Source organism: Microtus pennsylvanicus, chromosome 17 (genome assembly GCF_037038515.1).
Source record: "Microtus pennsylvanicus isolate mMicPen1 chromosome 17, mMicPen1.hap1, whole genome shotgun sequence".
NCBI classification, from domain to species: domain Eukaryota; kingdom Metazoa; phylum Chordata; class Mammalia; order Rodentia; family Cricetidae; genus Microtus; species Microtus pennsylvanicus.
The window spans coordinates 11074834-11098522 of record NC_134595.1 but is presented as its reverse complement, the minus strand read 5'-3'; the positions used below and the strand labels follow the sequence as shown (position 1 = coordinate 11098522).

Here is a 23689-nt window from a genome sequence, read left to right as displayed (position 1 = left end):
AGAATTTCATGTCCCTTTTAAGAAAATAACATCTATATAGAATCTCCACTATTTACAGATAGGAACTATTGAGGAGGTTGTATGACATAATCTTAAATGCACTTTTTTGGTATTGTTTTGGTGTGATATTTCTAAGAACAGAGCAATGTGGAGGAAAAAAATCTTTTATTTTCTAGATAATTTTTGAATGTCTGGGTATACAAACTCTTCATTTGTTTAGCATTCATTTCTTATTAGAAATTATTTTCCTTGTAGATGATTAGGGAAAAACCTTATTTAGTAAAATATTTAGTTAAAAATGTATTGGATAAATTTTAAAAATATTTATTTTTTGGAGTATGTGGGAGCACTGAAATCATTAAAGTATTAAGTAAAATAAGATGGCATGTTACATAGCCCTGTTTTCTAGTCTGTTGTTTTCCAGTTTCCTTAGATGGATAGAATCTGATGCACTGTGTCTCAGCACACAAAAATTTTGACTTATGTATCATGAAGGTCTGGGAGTAAATACTGACTGGTATCAAGCTAGAGTGCTAAAGAAGCAATGTTTGTAGTGTATCAACACAGCCTGATGTCAGTGTCCTACTGAGGATCCGTGGTTGCCTGAACTAACTAGTTTGCATTTTATATAAAATGGCAAGATATTGAAACTACATAAATTGTGACTCTATTTGGATCAGTTAGAACACACACATGCACATACACACACTCATGTGTGCACACGTGTACACACACACACCAGGAAATTTGTTTTTTATTGTTAAAATCAAGTGGGAATAATTATTTATGTAGGCAAGGGGACATAATTGTTCATAAGTGATTTTAAATAAAGTACAACCAAATTAGTACATATATGTCCACATAGAGGCCACTTAGGAAAATGCCTAACTTTTTCAGATAACATTTGAACTCCTTTTTAAAAAGGTTGATGTGTATGTACATATATGCATGTGTGTATGTATGTATACATGTACATGCGAGTTGAATGTCCAAAGAGGCCAGCAGAAAACACCAGATCCCTTGAAGTTACAGCTACCGCTGGTGTGACCTACCCGTTGTGGTACTGGGACCTGAACTTGGGTCTCTTACAAGAGTAAGTAAAGCTCTTTACCATGAACCTTCTCTCAAAAAATTAAACTCTTAACAAACTAATAATTACATGACATATTCCAATATGAAAGAGACAAAATACTTCTATTGAACATATCCATTTTAATAGTTGCATAATTGATTTAGAATAATTTTAGTATTATTATTTTGCTAAAGTGCAAACTATATATTGTGGCTTTATATTTATGTCATTTATAATATACTTAGTAAATATGTTTTTGTCTTTTGTATGGAAAGACAGAAGGAGAAAGGTGCTAGGTTTGAGGCATAACTGCAACTGTGAACTCCCCATGCTACCAGGGCATAGTCTCAGTCTTGGAGAAGTCATGGGAGTTCTGGGAAAACGAGTTCAAAGCAGACACGAAAATGAAAGTGTAGGGAATTGGAAAATAATTTAGGTGCAGGGACAAGGCAATAGTTCAGTCAGTAAAATGCTTGCCGTACAAGCATGAGAAAATTCCTTTGATCCTTAGTACCCATGGAAGATACTGAGAGTGGTTGGTACCAGTTTTAATCTCACCACTGGGTAGGTAAGAGACAAGAGGATCCCGGGGGCTCAAAGAGCTGCCATAATTGGTGAGTTCCATCGCTAAGTGAGAGGTCTTGCTTCAAAAACAAGGTAGAGGGCTGCTGTGAATGATACTGTAGGATAACCTCTTGCCTGCATAGGAATACACATGCGCTCAAGTGAGCACACACAGCACAATTAAGTGTTATGGATTTGAAAAACAAGTTTTAGCAAATATATACAAATGCTTCTAAAGGAAACTCTAGAAGAAATTAGCAAGAAAATAATATTTACAGAACAATGCCATAACGTTTAGTTGAATTGTATGAAGGCACTTTACAAAAAGCACACCAGCTCTTGAAAACACACCGAATGCACACAAATCCACACATAGATGCATGTAGACACTCAAATAGATTATATTAAAGATATCAAAACTCAAAAGGAAGAAAGGTCAAACATTATCTTCAAAACATCAGTTTGTTCTATGGAGAATAGTCACCTTTGCATTAATAGTGCCAGGACAAAAATATTAACACTGAAATATCAAGGGAATAATGGAATTATCAGATATGCAAAAACTCAGAATTTTACTTTCACCCAGAGAACATTTTTCAGCAAAGAAAAAGAAAATGAAAACCTGAAGGAAAGGGGAGTGGCCAACTGTAATCAAAGAACTAAGAGCATGCAATGGTATATGTAATAAGTACCAACTGTTTGCGTGATCAGTTCCTAGGATTGACTAAAACACAGATAAAATAATCAAAGAAGTAGAAAGAAGCCCATTTACACTGTGAAGTACCTGAAGGAATAACATCCCAGTCAAGCATGGGGTGATTTCCTGGAAACCAGCCCCCGGGGAGATGTGTGATTGGACCTCCATTCTCAGTTGCCTTCTGTAGATGTTACTCATGTGCTCCACACCTGCTGCCTTGACTCTTCCATTAAATTATATTTTCGGTCTATTTTTTTTCAGAAATAACCACCACCTTCCTTTCAAAACACTTTCATGTTTCTTTAAAATATTTCATTACAGAATACTTTCCAAGTAGATTTTAAATAAGTATCGACTTAAGGGAGAAATCAGTTAGAAATGCAGACATTAGAAATTTCTTAAATAATGATGTAAAATTTAACTCCCATAGTTTTCAGAGCCATATGCCAATTGTTTCTATAAATGTTTTCAAGGCTGTTGGCACTGACTGTTAAACTTGTGATGTCTGCTTACTAATGTCAAACTGCAGAATTTCCCTGAAACTGTGTTTGTGTAAACAGTCAAATGCAACTTTACCTATTAATGTAACATCAATGCCTTCCCTAGAGGCATCAATTAGCAAGACTAATACAAAATTAAAATCTGTTTCTTGTATGTGTATGCAGTGTATAACATGACTGTTATTACTGCCTTGACTGATGCTTGCCTGAGCGTTAACACTGTCACTGTGCTTTGTGCTCTGGACTGACTCTCTAGCCCAACCTCCTGATGTTCTTCAGCAGATGTGTTACAGAAGGTGTGTTTTCCAAACAACACTGGTGATCATAAATATCACCTACAGATGTGAGCCATCATAACAAAACACCAGTTCTTAATACTTAATAAATTCTCTTAGACGAGCTAATGAGTGGGAGTTTCCAGAAAGTCTTTGAGATACTGGAGTGGACAGTGATGAAGCCATCCTTCCTTTTTCCTGTAAGCAGAAGCTGTAAGCAGGTTACTCACTTTGACTTTGGACATGGACTTCATATAATTTAACCCTTTGAAACACGTACAATTAATGTGTATCTGCTAGGATGGCCAGTTCTGCAAATCTAATTTTGGAATTTCCATTATGTTCCTAATGTTGAGCGGTGTGTCTTTTTCACCATGATATTACTCACCAAAATAAAATGCCAGACTTATGAAATACAAAATTACTTTATTTCAGCTTCCATTTTATTTTCCTTGAGCATGAGAAGGCCTAATAAAGTTTCAGCATAAATATTCTATATCATGTAGCACATGGTGCTTAACTATCTCCATATTCTGTTAGAAATAAAATTTTACTTGGTATCTAAGACAAATTTATAATATAATATTTTCCAACTAATTGGCTCACTACAGTCAATTAAATGGAATGTTCCTTACAGAGACAAATCTATAACAATCTAATTGTGGTAGTGCCCATCATTAAAACTCTTGGGAGTGGCAAGCACAGCCGCAGAGTTTCAGTTGGAACACTCAACATTTCCTCAGAAGATCTAATTTTTAGTGAGTGTTTTTTCTTCTTTCTTAAAGAATAATAAGAACAGGCCAGTAACAGAATTTTGACTATGCTGTCATTTTGAAGTTGGGAGTGAACAATCTATCAGGTTTCCTTTTCAGCTAATTGGAAAAGAGGAGGAATATAGAATTAGGACTTTTCACTCTACTGGGAACTTAGAGATGAATTAAGATGTTAGATATAATTAAATCATGGAGTTTGAGGAACTTGAGGGGTCATCTATCTAGTCAAACTGCTTTCATCTGAGAAGGTACAAACGTAAATCATGCTCCTATAATTATTATCTGAACCCCTTTAAAGACATCATCAATTAGTTTAGCAATTCAATGCAATGCTGTACCATTCTTGTATCTGAGTATATCTACCCACAAATGAAATGCTCTCTTACCAGCTTCTATGTATTAAATTGAAAGAAATCTATCCCCCCACTGTTACTTTCTACATTTCAATCCTTCCACTTGTACTTTCGTTTAAGATTTTGCATTTAACGATGAATCTTTCAGACATCGTGGCACTTATGTCTTTGAGGCCAGTCAGAGCTTCACTATCAGTTCAGACAGCTTGAGCTAAATAGCAGCACTTTGATTCTAAGAACCAAGGCAAGCAAGGTTGTTTGTGTGGTCCATGCAAGGCCTGGAGTCAGTCCCCAGAACTGCAAAGTTAATGCACTGTCTGCCTCATTCACATTGGGAAGTCCGTGCTGGGCAAAAGTGATTATGAGGAGCTGTACTCTAAAGCTTTTCTCCTCCTCCTTCTCTCTTGCTACTGCTCTGTGTGTGTGTGTGTGTGTGTGTGTGTGTGTGTGTGTGTGTGTTTGTAAGCTTTAAAGTCCTGCACCTAGCTTCTATTTGTACACATTTCCCTAATATTTACAATTAATTCTCCATTTGTTGTCCTCCGCTACTAAGTTTTCATTTTACCTTGGAAATAAGTTTCATTAAAGTTAATTTTGACATGTGTAGAGTTGTATGGATTTATTGGGAGGATTTCACTCACCCTAGACGTGAAGGTAGCATCATTGATGGAATGCATGTGCCCATACAGAGACTGCTCACATTTACCCTAAGAGATAAAGCAGAGAAGATTTGATTTAAACAATGTTGAGTTCATTTTCAAGATTGCATTCTTATGGCGGAAAAAAAATAAGAGATGTTAAATCAGGTACTATTCAGACCAATCAAGGCAGGGCTTGCTTGAGGTTTCACAGTGTGGATCTTTGGGCTGGACATCTACCCTTCCTGCTTTGTACCATTGAGCTGGTAGGGAACTTTATCTGTGAGTCCAGTGGTGATCTGTTAGCAGCATAGCCTCTCCAGCATCACTGGGGCTGGAGATGTGGATCTATCTTTTAAAATTATAAGGCCAGGATGAAACTTCACATTTCAAAGCTCAGTTTTAATATTATTATTATAATATTAAATACTATAGAACATGTGTGATAGTATTTTACACAGTAAGACTTTATTTATTTTGTGACAGAGAGGCAGACATTTATCCACTTACCTTACTGCTTTTAAAATGTATCTAAAATTAAATATTAAAATCTTCAAGTTTGAGTTTAGATGTTTTAGGAAAGATGGACCCATAACATGCGCAGTGAGAAAGTTATATGTGGAGCCTTGCATCTTAAAACTGAGGTTCAGAAGGACTATATTTGAAAAGAAACATCTTTAAACAGAGGGAAGATTACAACTGAACTATTATTTGGCTATTCTTGTTGTGAACATTGAAATTCAGGTTTCACTGAATAATTTATTCAACAATTAGTTACTGAATAACCAATATTGGTTGGCATAATTCTAGGTGTGTTCCTCCTATGTTATAAAATGAAACACACTCTTGTGCTTTTGAACTGGAAGGAGCGGTGACAGCTATTTTATTTAAAAGGCAGAGAGTGTGTTAGTAGGTGATAAGAAAACATCCAACCAGGTAAAAGGTAGCATCAGTTTGGGACTGGAACATATTGGGGCTGAGAAAATGATAGCAATGTGTGCTCCTTTAGCATGCTGGGGACAAGACAGAGTCTGAGAATCTGGAACGCTCCACTTTCCTATTACCTTTTCCTTCCTCTTCCAAGTGTTGAAAGGAGCCCTCTCTGAAGCTCCTTTATCTGAATGAAGAATGTCTCCCCCACACACACACTCAAAAATGCCATCATTCTTAGAACTTTCTCCAAATTTCATTATCCAAGGAAGCTGGAATGACAGGGAGGAAGGGGAATGACATCATATCAAGGAAGCTTCTCTAACAAGGTCTTCTCCGCTTTCCAGCTCCAGGATCCTGTGTCACCCCCTGTCTTCCTTGGGGCCAATCAATTTTCCTAAGAGCCATTGACAGTCTTTAAAAATTGTTCCAGCACCTACTTTCTTTCCTACAAAGGTGGTATTTAGCCCCAACCAGCTGTCCTTCTTTGAGCTTCCTGCACAAATGGTCAGCTTAATATCTTCCTATGGTTTCTCCTGTTAAAGTGTCTGTATTGGTTCCATTTAGCAAACCTTCAGTGTGCACAAGGGAAATTCCCCTTATTGCTGTAAGGAGCTACTGGCAAATGTGATTAAAAGGAGTGGCCCATTTGGCCTTACATAAAAGTAAAGCCTAAACAAAGCCTGAAGTTACTAGTGCCATCAAAGCAGATCTCTGCTTTATCCAGTGTTCCTCATACAGTGAAAAGCCAGAGGAAAAGTTCTCAGGTGTGGAGACTGCAGGCAGGTTTCTGGAAGAACAAGAAAGGTCAGGGTGGCTGGCTAGGGGCCAATAAGAGGTGTTTAGGTCTATTATCACTCACTACCTTGAAGTCTTAAAGACTGAAGAGGGAGAATGTCAGGAGCCAATTTCCTCCTAAAATCATTACAGGAACCATCACCCTGGGAGTCTGCAGAGAACCCCACATCCCTAATTGTGTTAGGAATGGTTCTATTGACAGAGCCTACCCCACACCCAAATTGGCTGTTAATGAGAGCTATCTGTTAGCAGAACCCATCCCACATTCCAAACTATCTAGGGAGCTAGGTGTATCAACTTCCTGGCCTACAGTGACCTAACCGAAGATAACCTCCTGGCTACATGACCAACTTGGACCATGTGACCAACGTGAACCACGCGGCAAGAGCCCAGGCCCCTGTGCCCATCCCCCAACTCTTTACTCTATATAAGTTGTCCCCCATCTGTAATAAACGGAGGCTCTGACAAACTTCGCATGGCCTTCTTCCTCTCTCTCAGCCCATATCTTACAGATAGTGCCTCTCCGGGACCCTGGAATAACTGATTGCAGGGTGGGTTACAACCCCTAGACTGAGTAACCCCCCAAAAGGCAATCAGACAGGAGAAAAGCTACAAAATAAGATGAAAGGCAGATTCTTCAGTGTTCTTTCAATGTCACTGGTCATTTCTGGTATTTTCCTAACTAGGCAATCTTGCAAGCCCTTTGTCACTAGGCTGCATTTAGAACTCATGGCTGCCATTGTGTTCAGCAGTTTCAATTTCCAGTGTCTCTTTACAGAATCAATACATGCTACTAATCTATGTCCACAGGATCCGGAATTTCTCCACATAAATTTGGAGTTCATAAAAGAGTACACAGAAGCGAGCACATAGTCTCTGAGGGTCTGCTCCCCTCCCCTTGTTGCTCTGATCCAGTTTCTTAATGCTGTTGCCCTTTAAACCAACCATGCCCAGGACCACAAATCATCTCCATTCCCAAAGCAGAAATAAATTACTCACAAAGCCAAACAGGTCGAGTATGAGATGTTATAATCATTACTATGTTTATTTATTGATGTTTCGGCACCATTTTCTTTGACAATGACCAAAGGGTAATACAATATTATATCTGCATGATGAATGTTAAACGTTTACAAAGTTTTACATTGAAGATTTATCTTTAAACATTTTTTTTCACCGATAAAGTTTTGCCTTTTGTCTGCTTCCAACTTGAGAATCCCTAAATTATTTGATTAATTGGTATGGAAAATGTACTTCCTGGATTCAGTTCCTGAGTGCCAAGTTTTAATTCAAAGGGGAGTCTCAGAGGCTCCCTTGAACAGCCCTGGAAGTACAAGTTATAATGGAAATGCTGACTGACCACATTTGTGCTGCTATAACAAAAGCTGACTAGAAGATAAATGTTTCATGAATTAAGAAAAGTTTTTAAAAAAATTTCTACTTAGCTTTGTTCCCAAGATAAAAGTGAATCTACTCTTTTTGAGGTAGAGATAATATGTGGGTTACTAATAATCTATTCTGTAAATAGCTTTAATCAAAAACAATATCCAAAGTGGTACATTGAAATGTGGAGTAAGTTCTCTGATAAATTCTTGTCAAAATTGTTTTTGTTCAAAGGAAATGAATAAGAGGAAGAGTTTTAAAAGCTATCACATGACCTACACGCACTGTTGGACATTTAATTCGCCCACACAGAGAAGTTGTGCGGTTGGTGATTTCTGGATCTGGCACACTGTCTGACCTTAACCAGATCACTTCACTGGGCCTTAGTCCAGCGAGTGCAATGGTGTAATAGTACATAACCTTTAGTTCTGTTGGTAGGGAACTAAACTAACAAACTAGCATTTGGGTTGGAGAAATAACTCAGCGAGTGAAAGAACTTCCTACTCTTGAGGAGGACCTGAATTTGATTCCTAGGACCTACACGGAGAGGTTCACAACTGCTTGGAACTCCAGCACCTGGGATCCAGTGCCCCCTGCCGGTCTCCAGAGCACCTGTGTTTATGTGGTGCACACACAGACAATTATGAGCTGTCTTACTGAGAGTTTCTGTGGCTATAATAAAACCATGACCAGAAGCAACTTGTGGAGGAAACATTTATTTCTGCTTACAGCTAACAGGTGATATCCATCACCAAGGAACAGTAAGAGGAGGAACAGAAGGCAGGAACCTAGAGGCAGGGACTGATATGGACGAGTGCTGCTTACTAGCTTGCCCTTCAAGGTTTTCCTAGCCTGCTTTCTTATATCACCCAGGCTGGTCAGCCCTGAAGTGGCACTGCCCACAATGAGCTGGGTCCTCTCACCTCAGTCGCTGGTGACGAAATTGCCACCCAGACCTGCCTACAGGAAATATGTCTTCAGCTGGGAGTCCCTCTTCCAGGTGAGCCTACTTTGAGTCAAGTTGAAACAAACAAACCGAACATGTGCATGCCAGAATGACCGCTGGAATACCGATGGCTTCCAAATGGACTTCTTCATCCTTCTCTCTGTTGAGGCCCTTAAATAGCTATCTGTGTGTGTTAAGCTATGCCCTCCAATTTGCTTCCCTTTGGGCTACTGTCCTGCTCTATGACTGGTTCCATACGAACAATATCACCTGGGACCCCTATCCCCAAAAGGAAAACACCTTCCAGATTCAGAGAGCAACCAGATTGAGATGGATAAATAACCACTCTGTTCCCCTCGGTTCAGCTGCTACTCTGTCACTGGTCCGAACTCCATATTTCTGTTATGTCTTTTCCTGAGGCTAAAGCACGCACTTCTTTAAGTAATGTCCTGCTTCTCATACCCTTTCAGACATAGGGATAATGATGGATTCTCAGCAACGAATATTCTGAATCCTGTCCCCTGCTCTGTGTGACATCTGACACCAGTGGGGAGCATGTCTGGTACAGCATGTCCGATGTAATATGCACACTGGTTCTCTCCCTCAGCAAATCATTTCTTCCTAATGGATGCATGTGTGTCACCAATCACAACACAAAAGGAGACAACCATGAGCCTGTGCACATGACAGCTATGTCCTCCTCCCCTTCATCCACCTGCCATGTAGTACCCCTCTCCATTCTCTTTCACTTCTGTCCCTCTCCACCGTTGCTTCCCAGGTGTGGGGCAGCATCCTACGAGTTTCCTCATTAATCTCCTTTTCCACTCTACCCCCCATGCCATACATTCTCACAAATGTCATAGAATTAGGAAAGCCTGAATCAGATAAGGCAAATCTCCTGTGTCTAACCACCCTAAAAATTACCATCGTATTAAAACAAACCCCAAGCTCTTTCCTAACAACTGAATTATCCAGTCGTTGGCTTCTGACTTTCCAATATGAGCACCCACTTTACCGTTCTTCTCTTTCATTAGCTCTCTTCTTCTGTGAAATATCATTTTACATCTGTTTATGCTGAGGAACACTTGTTTAACGACACAAAGACGTGTTGCATTCTTTTATGATGCATTTGTTTTTCCCTGTGAAGCTGTCACTTTGCCTGACTGAAAACCCAACTGGTCTAATAAAGAGCTGAATAGCCAATTGCTAGGCAGGAGAAAGGATAGGCGGGGCTGGTAGGCAGAGAGCATAAATAGAAATTTGGGAAGAAAAAAAATGAAGAGACGTTAAGGAGTGAGAAAAGAAGGGGCCAGCCACCCAGTCATGTAATAAAAGTGAAAGTAAGATATACGGAAGTGAGAAAAGGAAAAAGGCCAGAGGCAAAAGGTAGATGGGATAGTTTAAGAAAAGCTGGCTAGCACCAAGCCAAGATAAGGCTTCCAACTCTCCTTTCTCATCCTCCATTGCCCCTCTTCCCACTTTCTTTCCCCCTCTCCTTCTATCTCTCTTTTCCTTTCTCTCTCACTCTTTTCGGTCTATCACCTTCTAAAAAAAATCTCACTAGTATACTGGCTAATTAGGTTATTGGTGATGGTATTATTCTTGGTGTGCAGTTATCACCTGAAGTGTCTCTTCATCATGTAAAAAAAATCAGTCCTATGCTGTCTGGGCCATACCACTATGACCTCATGATGGCAACACTGGTCCACCATGTTAGTTAACATGGAGGGAGAATAATCAGTCCATAAATCCAACAATCAAGATAACAGGCTAAAAATACACCAATAAAAAATGAATGGTGGTACACTCCTTTAATCCCAGCTCTCAGAATATAGAGGCAGGCGTATCTCTGTGAGTTTAAGGCCTGTCGGGTCTACAGAGGGAGTTCCAGGATATCCAGGGCTATATAGAGAAATCCTATCTCCAAAAATAAACATCAGGTGATGAAAGGAGACTGAGACAGAGACCCACATTGGAGCACCGGACAGAAATCTCAAGTTCCAAATCAGGAGCAGAAGGAGAGAGAGCACGAGCAAGGAACTCAGGACCGCCAGGGGTGCACCCACACACTGAGACAGTGGGGATGTTCTACCAGGAACTCACCAAGCCCAGCTGAATTGGGTCTAAAAAAGCATGGGATAAAACCGGACTCGCTGAACATAGAGGACAATGAGGACTACTGAGAAATCAAAAACAATGACAATGGGTTTTGATCCTACTGCACGTACTGGCTTTAAGGGAGCCTAGGCAATTTGGATGCTCACCTAACTAGACCTGGATGGAGGTGGGTGGTCCTTGGACTTCCCACAGGGCAGGGAACCCTGATTGCTCTTTGGGCTGACGAGGGAGGGGGACTTGACCGGGGAAGGAGGAGGGAAATGGGAGGCGGTGGCGGGGAGGAGGCAGAAATCTTTAATAAATAATTAATAAATTAATAAATAAAAAATAAACAAACAAACAAAAAAAGAAAGAAAGAAAAAGAAAAAAATCCCAGAGGTGCAGTCGGCCCAGAGGCTAGGTGTGACTGTGTGGTGTCTGTGCCATTGTGCAGAGACTAATGTGGGATGGTTTGGTTCAGGAGTTGGAGGACAGTCAGCATAGGCAACAGAACAAGAGCCTGAGCAAAGGGAAGGAGAGAGAATGAATCAGATGAAACTCATCACAGAGTTTTAGGTAGAGAAGAAACACCCTTTCCAGCTCATGATGCTCACAGAGGAGAAAGCTCCTGGGCTATTGCAGGGATGGCTAAGAACATCATGAACCTTAGGCAGTTGTTCTCCTGCAAGCTCTACATCAAATCATAAGTGAGAAGTGTCAATAAAAGCATGAACCTGCCATACTGTCTTTCCTGTTTTTAGAGTTCTAGTGTGCTCCAGCCTTCACTGTTTCTCTGCTTCCAGTTTTCTCATGTGAACATGTATATGTTTTCATATTTATTCCACTTCTGACTCAAATTTTATTTTAACTCAAATTCATCTTTATTCCACTTTCAACTTGGTAGTGTTTCAGATCGATATCCCTGACCTTTCTCTTACAGCCTCCTCTACATTAGCTAAAAGCTTTTTGATGAAATTCATCTCTTCCCTTCCCCTTGGGCACAGCATGTCCATGTGACTAAGCTATCCCTTTCCCATTGTAAAATAAGTCCCAAGTATACTACGTAATCCTTTAACTAATTTCTCCATTTTTAGATTGTGTATTAAGGCAGTGGATGATGGAGAAACATAAAGCAAAAAGAGTCTGCATTTCTGGCCAACTACAAGAGACAAGGCATCACCTGGAATCTTCCTAGTAGAGAGCTTTTGAATGAGAAGTTAGTTCCTACTGTGCTGAGCCCTGAAATTTAAACAATCAACTCCATACACACGTGTCAAGAGTGAAACACGTGTCCAACAAGCAGGTTATCTTCTTATAACTTACCATTAAGTTCAATGACTCATAGCTAATCCCAGCTGTCACTAAAGCCCCACAAGTATCTTCTCCACTGTGTGTACTATTCCCAGGGCTTATGACAGTTTTTGTAGAATTTGATAAAGAGGTATTCAGCCACAGAGTAAGCAATTTACATGGAGAACACAAATGAAAACTGAAAAACAGCACCAAAACCAGAACATCCTCACTTCTATTTGCATTCCCCAACATCAGTCATGACATGAGATGGGTGCCCAGTTTGATTCCCTTACCTTTTCTGCAGGATGGTACAAGCACAAGAGTATACTCATACCTGGGTGCTGCCATCACCAATTAACACTTTGAATAGCTGTGCTGTAAGCCAGTAGTGACTACAGCTTGAAGAGAAAGCTATATTTCACTAACTGTTTTGACTCCAAAATCCTGTACTAAGAGCACAGCTCTGTGAGATGGGTGATATCATGGGGCTCATGTGAGAGACAAGCAAACAGTTACTGCACCCACACCTATTTCTCTCCTCCCATTTTTACCTTCCTAGACCTGAATTATGGAAGCAGTACCCCTAGGGGTCCCTTTTCCTTTCAGCAGGCACCTATAGCACACACGATTGTATCTGTGAGGTTCTCTTAGATCTTAATATGTGTGAGAGACATAAGCAGAGATGCCCCACCTCCCACCTATGAAGAACAGAGAACAGAAGCTGGATGCAGACTTCATGGTGTTCAAAGGTAGTTACAACATAATTTACCCTTACCTGACCAAAACAGTGTTGATGTTGGAGTCCCCCTCTGTGATTACAATTAATGAATAAAGAAACTGTTTTGGACCTATAGTAAGGCAGAACTTAGGTAGGCAGGAAAAGATATGCTGAATGCTGGGGGAAAGAGAGGCAGAGTCAGAGAGAAGCCATAGAGCTGCAGGAGACAGTTGCTGGGAACTTTAGCTGATAAACCACAGCCACAATACACAGATTAATAAAAATGGGTTTGAGTTAGCCAATAAGAAGCTAGAGCTAATGAGGCAAGCAGTGATTTAATTAATACAGTTTCTGTGTGATTATTTTGGGCCTAAGCTAGCCGGGTGGCCGGGAACCAACAAGTGACCCCCTGACTATTGGCACCAAAGTGTCAAACTAAAATCTACTTAAAAACCTGAGAGAGATTAATTGTAGACACAAAAATACAGAGTTTAACACAACTTCTTGCTGTTTGCTGGTGGTGTGCCACAGCTCCTTTAAGGGAGGTTCTCCTGACTCAGTGAAAGCAGAAAAGCCATGACATTTTGAAGTGCCAGCTTCCGGGACTGTGCTGCCAGCATGACCACTGGCTCTTTCGGGAGATGGAGCATTTGGATAGGGCAAGCAAAAAGTACTGAATATACCATAGTAATGGTACAGCTTAAGTTTTAGATGGGCGGGCAAGCAGAAAGTACCATAGTACTGGTGCAGCTTAAGTTTGAAGAAGTGCTGAGCATCTTAAAAAAGTGTTCATGGACAGTAAAGAATTACAGACATTCAATAAAGACAAATCCAGATGTGTCACAGTATTGGATTAACGTACATAGGCTTTTGGAAGAGAGAAGAAAAAGAGTATAGAGTCATAAAATAAAGTTAATGATTTTTAAAAAGGGTAAAGTATTTAAAGAGGCAGAGCACAGATGTTTCTTTACATTTAAAGGAGGGATATGCTATAGAGATTTGCATTGATATGGATCTTGGTTTATTGATACAAATTTTAAAAATGTAATGTATAATGAAGAAATATAGGTTAATAGATAATCATCTATATTAGTCAAACTTTTAGTCATGTTAATTAGATTTTCTAGATACACAGAGATGTATTTCAGATAGATAGGTATTCCTAAAATCTTTCAGAGACCTTTGGAATATAGCGTTTTAAATGTTTAAGAACTTAAGACTTTTCATGACAGTGAGACACATCTGCTCCTGGCAGCACCAGTTACTTCAAGAGGAAGATGGATACTGAAGCAGCTCTTTATGGAGTTTACTAGCCATTTGGGCAAGAAACTGCTCTTGCTTGGACTGCTTAACCAGATGTGCAGGACCCACAGAGAAATGACTACTGAACTTGCCTAAAGTTGAGATGGTCCTTCAGGGTTCCTGGTACATGAGTCTGCTAGACATTCCACAGGACACAGAAGAAAGTGACTGACAAACTGCCAGTATAGGCAGAACTTTATTTGAAGTTTCCTGATTCATGGAAAAGTCTGCTGGATACTATTGGCCTGTAGGCTGAAGATGGATGTCCCAATGAAACAAAAGGACTTTGGGTGACAGTGAGATGTCTCTGTCAATTCTAGTGTTTCAGACATTGCTTAAAATGTACTTCCTGTTTACTTAGGTAATATTATATTCTTCTGGAGTCTTTGACGGAGTTAAAGAGTTTATAGTTATAGTTTTCCTACGTTATGATAAAAGATAAAGTAGATATAAATATTTTAACTGCATTTCTTGTGTGATATCTTTTGTTGTATGTAATTTAACTATGTTAAAGTTAAAACCTTCCTTTTTATTTAAACAGAAAAGGAGAGATGGTGTGGGAGTCCCCTCTGTGTGCTGTGATTACCATTAATGAATAAAGAAACTGCTCTGTGCAGGGCAGCACTTAGGTAGGCAGGGAAAGATAGGCTGAATGCTGGGAGAAAGAAGGGTGAAGTCAAGGAGAAGCCATGGAGCTGCTGGATACAGAAGCCAGGAACTTTAGCTGGTAAGCCACAGCCACGTGGCAATACACAGATTAGTAGAAATGAGTTAAATTAATATGTAAGAGTCAGCTAATAAGAAGCTAGAGCTAATGAGCCAAGTAGTGATTTAAATAATACAGTTTCTGTGTGATTATTTCAGGTCTAAGTTAGCCAGGCAGCTTGGAACCAACAAGTTCCCCCCACCTCAACACGGTGTATTAAGCTTGTCTCTTTAAAATATTAAAAAGACTTGCTAGTATTAATAATGTCATATTAAAAATTGAGAATACTGTAAAAATAACTCAGTTATAGTCTATCTCAAGATTAAAAACAAGTAGAAATAAGGGACATGGGATGTTGGGTAGTCGTACAGAACTTACTTGGCACATACAAAGTCCTGAAGTGGATCATCAGCACCAGAGGAAACTGTGTGTGGCGACCCAAGCATGTGACCTTAGCACTTGGGGGAAGAGGGTGGTGGTGGGAACAGAAGGCTCAGAACTTTGAGGTCATCCTCAGCTACAGAGGGAGGAGGACAACATGGTGTACCTGAGCCCCTTTCTCAAAACAAACAAACAAACAAAACTACAAACAACCACAAACATATAAACCTTCTTAAAAATTGGTATATGATAAAATCACAAAATAACCACATATCACCAAAATTATGATAGCATTAAGGAAATAAGTGGTCACACATTTCCTCTTACAGTATAAAGACACTTACTTAGCCAGGAAATCTAACAGCATCTTGATAAAAGAAATAAAACTTTAAAAAATAATATATCTTTATTTTAATTACTTTACTAGTCTATATATTATTAAAAGTTTTTACTTTTTACTTTTTATTTTTAATTGTGTTTATATACTCCCATGCATGCAGTACTTGAGGAGACCTGAAGAAGACATTGTATCTTTTTGAACTGGAGTTACACCAGTTGTGATTAGCCTGACATGAGTGTTGGGAGCTGGATGTGGGTCCTGTGGAAGAGCAGTATGCACTCCTAACTGCAGACGCATCTCTCCAGCTCCCAAACTATATTATAAAAATGTTTTTTATGTGATAGTAATTTTTATCTAATGGGAATGCAAAGCATATAGACTGAAATATGTAAATCTTTAAAATATATACATTTAATTACAGGTGGGTCGAGAGTTTAATGCCATGGAGGACTGATGCCCATAAAAGCCAGAGTTTTCAAATCCCCTTTGGGGTCCTGTTATAAGCTGTTGTGACCTAGGAAATAAATTTGGATTTTCAGATAGATCAGTCCATGTTCTTAATAATTGAGTTATCTATCCAGACACCAAAATGTACAAATCTTATATATGGGTAACAGTTGTGTAACTTGTTCTGTTTGAAGGGCTCCTGGCAGTGGGACCAGGGTATGCCCCTGGTACATGAGCTGGCTTTTTGGAGCCCATTCACGATGGTGGGATGCCTTGCTCAACCTTGATGCAGGCATGTGGTGGGGGGGGGCTTGGTCCTGCCTCTACTTAATGTGCCAGACTTTGTTGAGTGCCCATGGGAGGTCTTATCCTTTCAGAAGAGTAGGCTGGGGAAGAAGTGGGGGGGGAGTAGGAGGAGGAAAGGGAGAGGGCACTGTGGTTGATATGCAAAATGAATAAAAGTTAAAATTAAAAAATATTAAAACTTAAAGACAATTATTTATATATACCTTAATAACATATTCAGATTAAGACCTGGTCTATCTCTGTCACTCTGTAAATCCTTGCATACCCTTTCTAGTTAAAAATAGCTAAAATATTTTTATTTTCTATATTTTCTGAGAAATGAAATGGAATGTAGCTATAAAATCAATATTAAGAAGATAATGTAATGAAAAGTTAGTCTTTCATCTCAGGTTAACTTCAGAGGCAGTTGCTACAAATTTTAGGAACTGGCATGTTTTATGCACTTGCCTCTGTGCCTGCAATCACTTTCCATCTTGAGTGCCTACCTCCGTCGTTCTACAAATGCTGCACGTACATTTTGAAAGCTAATAGAGTGGCAGTAAAGAATTGCAGGAGTGGATTGAAAAATGCAAAGTTATTAACATTTGTTATTTGTATAAGCCCTTTGCCATACACTTTATATATAATAATTCTTACTTTCTATCATATGAAAATGGCATTTTAAATCCCCTTATAGTTGAGAGATTTGTATAAAATGGTCCACTTAGTGTCTACACAGGTAAAATATTTAACATTTGTAGATTCATCTGTGTTTTTCATTCTGAAGTCAACTTATCAATTTTTGTGACGACTGATAGTCTTAAAAGTCACCATTCTTCCAAGAAGAGATACCTTGTTCCATATCCACAGTGAAAAGTACCAGAGCTGGCTGTAAAGTCAATCAATTTGCCACAGTTCTACAGCCCTGCTTGCAAGAAAGCAACCAGCACTGGTTTTAAAACTATCTAATTAATCAATGACAGCAAACTTCAGTGAACACTATCCCAAAAGCCAAACAGAAGAGGTTTATGACATTAGCTGATGGGAAAGAGATTTACTACAGTGAACACATTCCTAAGGCTGCTAACAACATTCTCCTGTTTTAACTGGTTAAAAAAACTGTCCAAAACAAACAGGTTTTTGTTCTGTCCTCATCCCATTCCTGCCCAGTAACTAATACGAGTAAACTCATCACAGAAAATATCAGGTCAGTAAATGGGTTTGCTCCAAATAGAGTATCTCTGGGACATATAACCCATCTGTTCTTAACTCTTCTATAGAACTATCTTTTAAAGTCATGGTGTATAGTGTTTATTTTTTATATAGTTACAGCTTTGTCAGTTTGTTATAACAGAGCACTGTATCCTGGGTGATATAAGCAACAGATGTGCAGTGCCTCCTGGAATTTTGATGACAAAGGGCCAGGATCAAGATATAAGCAAGTTTGGCTTCATTAGGAATCCTTTTTTGGTCTGTGCATGGCTGTGGTCTTTCTATATATCCACCCAGTCTTTCTTTCCTCTATGTGTGTGTCTTAATCCTAATCTCTTTCTATTAGGAAATCACTCACAATGGACAATACTCTCTCTAATAAACCCATGTAACCACAACTACCTTAAGGCCCTTAAACCATTTTGGGACACTGAGTCCTAGATATCAGGATGTAGGTTTGGAAAGACACTATTCAACCTGCAACAAAGATCTAGCCATCTTTATTTTGCGTTAGCTTGTTTCAAAATAAAATCTATGATATTACCTTATAATATATATCTGGTTAGAAGTAGAGATTATGTATATTACATAAACAAACTTCATCTTATATCCAAACAGTTTCAAAATGAAAAGTTGGGTGTTTTGTGCAATATTTGAGAATAGCTGAAACATAATTGGTTATTCATACATGAAATGCAAGTGTCGAGTGTAGGTCCACAGTGAAGCATTTTGGATTTGAAATGGGGTGGCAGCTAATTTTGTGTCAGAAATATGTGGCTCTCAGTCTTCTCATTGTATTACAGGAATGCAAGTGTTTATAATGCCACTTTGAAGACTTAAGTTTCAATGAGTGTTCGTTATTGCATGGTCACAGTATGCACACACCCAAGCCCTATGATGGCCAGGATGAAGACTGTTATCTTCATCCACAACCACAGCCATAAAGTGTCTCTTGGGGGCATTGAATAAATATGTCCATATTCAGAAACACACTTAGGAAACGTGTTTCATTTCGGAAGATCTCTTTACTAACTTTCTTTCTTCACTCTATGACTGCTGGTGTTTCAAGGCAACTCAAGCAAATAGAGTTAATCTCTCAGCATCTCTGATTTCATGACAGAAATCTGTGGAGAAGAACCATAAACAATGGGCTTTTCATATTGGAATTTCACACTGTGCAGAAGTCAAGTCTGTGCCTCTCTCCCCTACAGCACCTCCCTGAACTTGGCTATTCCTAGCAAACATGTCAATCCCACATACAATGGTCCAGAGGGAACCTCTCCTCCTAGGACCACTTCTGCTGTACCTTGAGAAAATGTTTGCATATAGTAAAATACATAAGAACTTCCAATGAAAATACTCCAAATAAAACACATTAAAAGATAAAAATACATTGGATATTATTTCCGATTCTATGGCCCATGATACAGGAGCAAACTATGTCTACAGATTAGCAGAAATAACGTTTACTCCACCTTTGAGAAGCACATTCCCGTACACAATGTCTCTCAAATGGAGCTTGTTTTTATCATGGCTATTGCCTTAGCTTTCAAACTGTCTAAGTGTATGAAAGTTTAAATGAATTAATAAAAATATTATTAAAAATTTTTAGTTATAGTCAGGAAACATTTGTGAAGTTCTTTTCTTGAGTAAAAAAAATATTTTAACATACTAGCATAATCTATCTAGCATGCAAACTTGCTGTGACAATTGTGTGTGTGAAACCAAAGAACTTTTAATGTTTATGGCTTGCAAACTGTTAAAAGAAAACATATTTCACTATTACTACTGAATTAATCCCACTGGCATGTAAGCTGGATACAGAGCGATCACTAATGAGGCTCCCTCCCAGTTTCTGTTATTTCATGTAAATAACTAACCATGTCTGTGAGAGATTGATTGCAGCTTTTAAAATGTTTGCTGAATCCATGTGTAATTAAGATGAGTTAAATATGCAAAGCAAGCCTAATTAGCTTCATTTATTAATGTTAGTTTGTCTTGCCCCAACAACATTACTCCTTGGATCCCTTTTAGCACTCTGTGGTTTTGATTCCTTTGTTCTAAGTTAAAATTGCTGAAGAAACAAGCTATTTTCAAAGGGGCAGGGGATTCCATGCAGGATCCTCCTGCCACTTAGCAATGAGGTTTAGAAAGCATTCTCCCCCTGGCAAGAAAATTGATTAAAATATTATTTCTATATATGTATTTTCAGTCACCTCATGTTATACTGTATTTAATTAATTCCATTGCATCAAAGTCGAAAACCCTCAGGATTTCCTTTGATGAAAATGAGCCTTTGTCCAGTAGAGTGAATTAACAGGGCGTCAGTGTCTAACGAACCAGGGCTGTCTGGAAATGGCTTCTCTTAGACACAATGTCCACATCTCCCTGCACGAACAGAACAAACTTGCCTGTGTTAAGCTACCAGCCTCATTTGGGAAGTGACAGTCAGGTTTCAGTGAAAAACATACATGAAGAAATAAAAAGGGAAAATAGTATACGGGTTAGAGGAATGATAGCAAAACTGAATATTAAAGATCAGCATGAATATCAATAGTTCTTGATAAGTAAGAGTATGTATACACACAGCGAAACAAAACAAGCAACAGACTTATCTTTTATAAAAATTTTAATCCTCCTTACTACTTACTATACCTCACAATCCAGGTCTCTGAAATTCACCAAATATTTTATATTATTATTGATTTTATTACTTGTTGAAGCTTATTGATTTTTTAATATAAAATTCAGTGGAAAACAAATTTCTTTTTGTCTCAATTTGGGGGACTTCAGTCTAGAACATTTTATTTTAGTTTAAACACATGAAACAAATCTATATACGATGTTACCTGCACAGAATTGCATGATTTCTATTGGACAATGTTGCATAACAGATCCCAAAACTCATGTTATCTTATATAACAGCACACATTAAGAGCAAGAGCTTTTATGATAGTATTTCTGTTTCAAATTATGAAGTAAATATGAATTTTCTAGTTTTTCAAGGTTAACCTAGAAAGAAAAAAACTAAAATATAAATACTAAAATAGTATTTTAAAAGTATTGTTTGTTCATATCACTGGTTTTACTCAAAAATATTTATTTAAAACCTGTAAGTAGCTCTTGCATCAAATTTTCCTTAGAGACTTGAACAAAAGATAGTCCAAAGAATTCCACTAATGCCCAACTAGGCAGGGCAATGAATTTATTAGGTTAACTCACAGAATATGGGTGAGGGATTATTCACAGGTTTCTGCATGAAGTGTTACTCACAGATTTAAGTTCAAGGACTTACAGGTGTCTGTGTGAGGGGTTACTTACAGGTGTATGGGTGTAGGGTTACTCACAGGTGTATGGGTGAGGACTTACAGATGTATGGGTGAGGGGTTACTCACAGGTATATGGGTGATGACTTACTCACAGGTGTATAGGTGAGGACTTACAGGTGCATGGGTGAAAACTTACTCACAGGTGTAAGGGCAAAAGGTTCCTTGAGATGGGTTAAATTCATATGTAACAGTTAACCAATAAGACGCTAGAGCTAATATAATAGACCAAACAGTGATTTAATTAATACAGTTTCTGTGTGGTTATTTCAGGACAGAGCAGCTGGGAACTAACAAATGGCCTTCCAACAACAGATTGGAGCTTGGTTGATTAAATCCATGTCAAACCTGAGAAAGCTTAAAAAGGAATTCTAGACACTAAAAAGCAAAGTTTACCCATTTTTTTTTCTGGATGGGCTTTTCTTGCTTGCAGCATGTTGCAGTTCCTTTAAGAGCAATCTTCCTGATTCAGCAGTAGCAAAATAAAAAAAAAATGTGAAGTTTCAAAACGGTTATCTTCTTGACTCACACAAATGACTTCTACTCTTTCTGGAGGTCCAGCTACAGGGCATTTAAATGGGTTTTGTGAGCAGAGTGCTACAAAATGCTTAATGGTGACACAGACCTGCTGCGACCTGGATCTGGGGTGGAGATAATGGCTCTCAGAGGCAGCGAACATGCCATGTTAGATAGAGTGGATCCAACAGGCAGAACCTCAGAGTTGGTCCTAGCCACACCCAGTTACCAAAAAAAGAAGAAGAAGAAGAGGCGCTTCTGTCAGAAAATGATTACAGATACTCAATAAAGACAGATTCAGATTTTAAAAAAAGACCTCTAAATGGGTCACAGTGTTAAGTAAATGTACAAAGGCTTGAGAGAGAAAAATATAGAAAAAAAAAGAGACAGAGTGCAGACAGTCATAGATTAAAGGAGTAAATATAATAAAATAAATATTAAAAAGTAATAATCTAAAAAAATTAGCCAGGTAAAAATTAAAAATACACAGAGAGTCTGGATTATGTATATTATTGTGTTTTCTTTGACTGCATAGAGACATTTAACTCTGGGGACTGCTAAGCTAAACCAACGTGTAGGTTTTAAATGTTTCTTGACTTCAAAATTTGAGTCTAAGGAATTGTTGCTTTGGAATAGAGGTTCTGATTTTGTTTCCACACAAGACAATAACCTGTGGACTCCTTCAAGACTAATGTGGTTTGGTGGACCAAGATCCTCCAAAAAGTTGCCGTAAAAACCCCTAAAACTTACTTCACTCAATAAAGAGCAGAAAGTAGTTTGGGGAAAACTACCCCCAAATTCGCTAAACATTGTTTATAAATGTTGTTTAGAAATAAAAGGGATATGTTATAGATATTTTCATTGGTATGGATATTGGTCTATTGATACAAATTTAAATTCAATTTTGTTATATTGTGTTTATGTGTTTCTGCTCTTAAGGTATTGTGTTTGTGCAACTCATTTAAAATGTAATGTATAATTAAGAAATACAGGTTAATGGATAATCATCTATAATAGTCAAGCTTGTAGTCCTGTTAGTTAGGTCTACTAGATGGATAGAGATATACTTCAGTTAAATAGGTATTCAAATCTTTTAAAGACCTTCAGAATATGGGACTTAAGTATTTAAGAAAATTAGGACTTTTCTGACATGAGATATATCTGCTCCTGACAACATGAATTACTTCAAGAGAAAGAGGCTTTCTCATGGAGTTTGCTAGCCATTTGGCAAGAAATTGCTTTTGCCTGGACTGCTTGATGTTAGGATGTATAAACTGGACATGCAGGACCCACAGAGAAATGACTGCTGAACTTGCCTAAAAGTGAGATGATCCTTTGGGGCTCCTGCTTCATGAAAGAGTCTGCTGGACATTCTGCAGGACACAAAAGGAAGTTGCTGACAAACTTCCAATATAGGTGGAACGGTCTTTGAAATTTTATGGATACTATGGGCCTGTAGGCTGAAGATCGATGCCCCAATGTTACAGGAGAACTTTGGGTGACTGTCCAGGTAGTGAGATGTCTCTGTCAATTCTAGAGTTTTGGAAGTTGCTTACAATGAACTTCCTGTTTTACTTTGATGGAGTTGAAGAATAAATGGTTATAGTTATAGTTTTCCTTAGATATGATAAAAGATAAGGTATATATAAATATTGTAACTGTAATTCTTGTGTGATATCTGGTTTGTTGTATGCAATTTTACTACGTTAAATTTAATACCTTCCTTTTTATTTAAACAGAAAAGGGGAGGTGATGTGGAATTCCTCTTTGTATGCTGTGAACACCATTGGTTAATAAAGAAACCATCTTAGGCCTGCACAGGGCAGAATAGAGAGAGGTAGGTGGAGAAAGCTAAACAGAATGCTGGGAGGAAGAAGATGGAGTAAAGAGAAGCCATGGAGCTGCCGCCAGAGACTGACATGTTCAAACTTTGTCAGTCGGCCACTGCCACATGGCAATACACAGATTAATGGAGATGGGTTAAATTAATATATATATATATATATATATATATATATATATATATATATATATATAACAGTTAGCCAATAAGAAGCCAGAGATAATGGACCAAGAAGTGATTTAACTATTCACTAATACAGTTTCTGTGTGATTATTACTCACAGGCATAAGGGTG

The 23689-nt window shown here is 38.4% G+C and overlaps 1 protein-coding gene across 1 annotated transcript in view; it reads right to left on the bottom strand.

Moving 5' to 3' along the window:
* Nucleotides 1-23689, bottom strand: part of Spag16 (sperm associated antigen 16) — an 864135-nt gene that overhangs the window by 233430 nt on the left and 607016 nt on the right. Inside the window, exon 14 of the mRNA XM_075951817.1 lies at nucleotides 4876-4941. Within this exon, the coding sequence (XP_075807932.1) occupies nucleotides 4876-4941 (66 nt within the window). The remainder of the gene's footprint in view (nucleotides 1-4875; nucleotides 4942-23689) is intronic.